The 5,306-nt window shown below is 40.9% G+C and overlaps 1 protein-coding gene across 1 annotated transcript in view; it reads left to right on the plus strand.

Annotated features, from left to right (window-relative positions):
• Positions 1 to 1,412: 1,412 nt before the first annotated feature.
• Positions 1,413 to 5,306, plus strand: part of MALT1 (mucosa associated lymphoid tissue lymphoma translocation gene 1) — a gene marked incomplete at its 5' end in the record, with an annotated part of 34,327 nt that continues 30,433 nt past the window's right edge. Inside the window, one exon of the mRNA XM_009579746.1 lies at positions 1,413 to 1,579. Coding sequence (XP_009578041.1) covers positions 1,413 to 1,579 — 167 coding nt within the window. The remainder of the gene's footprint in view (positions 1,580 to 5,306) is intronic.

Genomic DNA, 5,306 nt, shown 5'->3' on the forward strand with positions numbered 1-5,306 from the left:
GGTCGAGGGGGGGGACGCGCCGTCCCGGAGCCTTCCCGAGGCCGCGCTCGAGCTCACCCGTTGCTGAACGCACACGGGAGCATGGCTTCATTGTGGCATTGTGGAAAGGAAGGGAGCTCCCCTGACCGAAGCCCCTGCGCTGGGGCAGAATGCATCGAGGACTCGTAGCCCATCTCTCGGAGGTGTTTGCTTCGTCCCGCGTGAGGGCTTCCAGTGGAGAAGTAACGGCGTGGCAATGGTTTCTTGCTTTGCCACCTTCGGAAAGCATCCCCTTGTACCTCACCTGACTTTCCTCAGCGCAAATGCAGCCAACTGCTTGCCCTACACAGGGAACATGGAAAATGTTTGTTGACTGTTCCCTGTAGCTCCTCTTGCCTGTATTAGGGTAAACACATTCATTTTCTTCAACTCTTTCTTCCTAGGTCACATTCTCTAGATGGCTTCCTGATCGTTTTACTTCCTGTGGCTTTTCAAGATTTTGTTTAGAGGGTAGTATCTCAAAAAAAAATGAGGCATTTCAAGTGCAGCACTGAATGTACATTATGAAGATGTGTCCTTTCTCTATTATGACTATTAATATAGGGAAATAGAACCCGAGGACTACAATATGACCCCTCTGTAGGGCCTGTGGCTATGTTTGTTTCTCTGTATTATCCAGTAAAATACTGTGAAGGTCTACTTGATAAGTGAAAATATCTCACCTGCAGTTTTGCGTGGCACTGTGATTTAATGAAAGAAACATTGATGAATCTTTTTAGTGGGAATACATAAACTTGCATTCCCTTTCCGTAGCTGTATTCATTTTCTTATTATCTGTGTTATTTTAATCTGCTGTGAAGTGCATGAAGACTTAACACCAGAATTTAAAACTATTCGTGTGTATACCTGGAGATGAATTTATTGGAGCAGTTAAGTGCACTGTAGCAGTAGTGCACTGTAGCAGTAGATGTGTGTATCAGTAAAGCTGCAGCAGTCACTTGTTCTAACAACTACTCTGAAAATCAAAGTCTTCCTGGACTTTCAAGTTAGATTCTGACTCACTCTTTACTGCTTCTGAATTAGGCACATGAAGATGAAAGGTGCTGTACTTGTTTTTCTGCTGAGACTGTAAAAAGTGAAAATTAGAAGATTACTTAATGCATTTGGTCAGAATTGTTAGGTACAAGCATCTCTTGTTTTGTATGCAGCTCACTAATACCACTTTCTGTTGTGTGGAGGTGTCACTGTATAACCTCTGAACTCCTGAAACTTGAAGGAAATCTGCAAATGTGTCCAAATCAGCTAGGATTTCCCATCTCCTTTTTTGTTTTTTAATCTTTTTTTTTGTCTAAAAGTGATTTTAAACTCTGCTCCTTTCTGAGAAAAAAGTAGTAAGAAGGTCTATGCCCTGACTTTCTCATATTACTTTGTAGCCCTCTGGATTTAGAGCAGTGTTCCCTCAAAGTGCTGGAGCCAGAAGGAAGTCCCAGCTGGAGCCTCCTGAAACTACTGGGAGATCGGGGTTGCACTGTGGTGGAGCTTGTGGAGTTCTTGCAGGCCCTGGAGCATACAGAGGCTCTCCAGTGTCTCAGCCGTTCAGGTCAGTTCTGGTTTGTGCTTTCACAGCAACTGTATGTTTTACACTGGAAACACTGAAGTAATTGTTTTCTACAGTAAGTAAAAACATCTTCAGTGTTTGAATTCTAGTAATTGGTATTCATATGATTACCATAGTAGTTGGCTCATATGACTCTGAGATGAAAAGTAAGCCAAGTAGATAAGCAGGCTTAATGCAGTATTGTTGTAGACTTGGACTTGGCTGCATGGATATGACAGGTGCTGTCATTCCCTCTGCTGACTTGGGTTCTGTATCAAACTATGCCTTTCAGAGATGCTTATAGAACTGAAATGGTTGAGTTAGAAAGACAAGTAGTGTTGCCAGCCCTCTGGTCGGGCTACAGGTTTCGTTAACTGCATTTCATAGCTTACCCAAATTGAAGGGGAAGGGTCCAATTACTGCCAGTTCTGGTGCATCTTGGATCCAGCCCAACTTGCTGATTGGACAGAAAACCAAGACTAACTTAGGAGAGAACTAGATTATTTTTTGCTAACACATTCAGCTTGCTTCTTCACAAAAAGTCTAGGAAGTTGGGCAACGCAAGGGAATGCACCGGTAAGACCATGTAGACCAAGTGCTTCTTGCTACAGTACAAAACCAGGGCCCTTTTTCATGTCCTCCTCCTTCAGGAGGTGGTGAAATTCAGCCTACTAAGAAGTTGCAAAAGCTTCTCTTCAGAGCGGGGAGTGGAAATGAGGCTAGCAAGCTCCTTGCCATAGTGATAGCTGTCCTATTCTTTGGACAGTGTGAGAAGAGAATGGGGCTGAGAACCATTGTTAAGAAAACCTTGGAATTTTTCAAGTAAATTATAGTAATGCTTTGCAGCCGTTTCATCTAGTTAAGGCTGCTGTTTACTGTACTAGGACCGTGGTGTGTTGAATGAGGTGTGATTGAGTTACATGATAGCTTAGTCTAGAGGAAGCATGCCACTGTAAGCTTGGCAGAGAGATGGGAATTGGTGTTATATCAGTGTGAGTGGGTTGTGCTCATAGGGGCGAGAGTTGAGGTGGAGGCATAGACGGTAGTATGCTGTCCTGCACTATGAATGCTTGTTCCCTTTTATTGTTCTCCATATGGTGGTTACTGGGGGAGTACTGAAAACAGGAATGGTCCTGGTTCACATTTGTACTGCAGAGTGCCTGCACCGAGCCGAAATGTTGTGCTTGCTTTATCTGTGATCATCTCAAGTATCACCACCGTTGAATTGAGGATTTTTGTGCAGCGGTCAGTCAAGTTACATTTTGAAATATGTAATAAAGACTAAATCCTGGGTAAAACAGAAACTTGTTACATAGCAGAATTGTGAGATAATGGTATCAATTAGGGAACTGGATAGACAGCTAAGATATCCTTGTATTGAGGAGAACAAGCCAATAAGTAGACTTTTGTCAAGACCCCTTGGAACTGCAGAGATAGTCTTGTTATAAATGAATCTCTTGCAGAACAGTATGATCTGTGATAGAATGGATTCAGCCTCCTCTAAGAAGGACTGGGTAGCTTCATAGAGACTGAGAAACTGGAACCAAGATAAACCAAAGCAAAGGGTATTTGAAGAAAGTTTAGGTCAAAAAGAATTTTAAACTATTTAAAAAGAAGTGGTAGGCCTTGATATTTGCAGTGAGTTTATTTAAATGTTCAGGGGTGGTTGATGCTTGAAGTCAAAGCACAAATTCGTAACTGCCCATTTCTTCTAATACACCAAAAAGAGTTTAAGTGTTGCTCAAGTTCCTTTAGGAATGGGATTGTTTAATGTAAGACCTCTATAGCTGTCATACTGGTTTGTTAAACTGTTTTCTACCAGCTTAGTTGATGCAGTTAAAAAGACACAAACCTTTGTGAGCCTATGAGTGTACTGGTTAATGAGTATGCAGTTTTGATGCTGCATAGTGGTCTGTTTTAGCAGTGACATTACCTCAGTACCTTTACAGCAGAGATGTATTGTTCCCAGCTGGGACATCGCTTTGTTTGCAGCAATATAAAGGATCTCTTGGAGAATCATAGACTCCCAGAAGCAAGTTCCAGGACTTGTTTCTCAGAGCTTAGAGACTTGCCTGTCACATTGCATTAAGTCCATAGAAAATCTTCGTCCCATAAAGACACAAAATAGTAGTGATAATAACTTTAAAGCTGCTTCTTTTTGGTAGTGAGAAAGCCTAGGCATCTTGTTCCTTGGGTCACTTCTCTGTCCCTTTTCTTCCCTTTTTTTATCTTGTCATGTTGTGAACTTGCTGGAAATGAATGGAATGCAAAGAGCTTTCTCCGAGGCTAAGAAAGAAAAAAGACTTAAAACTCAATTGTGACAGTCTAGTCCTTGTGCAACCTCATTGAGTTGTGGTGATTGAAAAAAGAGCAAAGAGGTGGTTTTCCCTGCAGGCAGGTCTCTTACTGCAGCAGTTTAGGCTGTGAGTAATTGAGGCCAAGTTTCCAGAAGTGACTGAAAATGTTTACCAGTGTGTAGGTTAAGAACGTAACAGTTAGGTTATAATTAAGATCATGAGTACTTAATTTGCACTGCATGTTTCAAAGTCTGGTAACCATAAATGTCAGTTTGCCATCCTCGATTTTCCAAGGAAAATCGAAGAAGTATTTGTGTATCTTTGTGATCATTCAGAAAATTGAGCGAGAAGATTTTTTTTTTGACCCATTAAATTCTGTGATGTTTGCAGGAAGTAGCTGTATAGTGCTGAATGAATTGCAGGAAAATAAATGAAGCTGTGAAGAAATTATGAATCAGATTTCTTAGAACTTGTTTGTAATACTTCCAAGGAAAATACTTTAGTATTGCAAAATACTAATCTTTCAGGGAATTTGTTTTTCTCAACTGCTTTCGTAAGAGATGTTAGTGATGCAAATCAGGAGAGATTAAAAAAAAAAAGTCAAAGTCTTTGGAAAGAGCAAGTTGTCTTAATTTTTCTGTCCTTTAAATTGAAAAAATACAATTCCTCTTTGTCTGGGTTAATGTTAGGTGATTGTGATGCTCAAAAACTGTACTTAACACACTCCCTTTAACTATGAAAAACAGCGGAGCAAGTGTTAAATGAGGAACTGAGATAGCGATCTTCAGGGCTAGGGTGTAGAGGGAAGTGATTTTAGAGAAAGAAAGTCAGGGAATTTTCAAGTCCTGCAGCTACTTTAGAGTAGCTGCCTGTGTGATCAGCTATCAGAATAAGACTGTGTGTGGAGGAAGTTAATATAGTCTGCTAGACAAAGATTATATGATTTCCAAATGTCGTATAATCTCTGTTTCAGTCTGTTGACCACATGGGTTTCTGCTCAGGTTTCAGCCTATTGATCAAATTATTATGGTTTCTTTCCTCAAACATTCTCTGTTAGGAAAAAGTTCTGATGTGTGGCTAAGCCATTAAACACATGAGGGGAAAAAAAGCAGACAAAAAGAAAACTCCTGGCAGAGCGTAATAAGAAGGCTTGGAGGAAATTATAATCTTGAGTCTTGTACTGGGATATTTGCAATCTCTTTGCAGCTTTTTTTTTTTCCACACAGCTTCTGGTTTGCTCTATAATATTCTGTAATATTATTCCCCGAGCAATCTGGAATACTGCTTCTGTACTACACTTTCCTAGAATCATAGAATCATAGAATGGTTTGGGTTGGAAGGAACCTTAAAGATCATTTAGTTCCAACCCCCCTGCCATGGGCAGGGGCACCTTCCACTAGACCAAACTGCTCGAAGCCCCGTCCAACCTCGCG

Source organism: Fulmarus glacialis, unplaced genomic scaffold, assembly GCF_000690835.1.
Source record: "Fulmarus glacialis isolate BGI_N327 unplaced genomic scaffold, ASM69083v1 scaffold14866, whole genome shotgun sequence".
NCBI lineage: Eukaryota > Metazoa > Chordata > Aves > Procellariiformes > Procellariidae > Fulmarus > Fulmarus glacialis.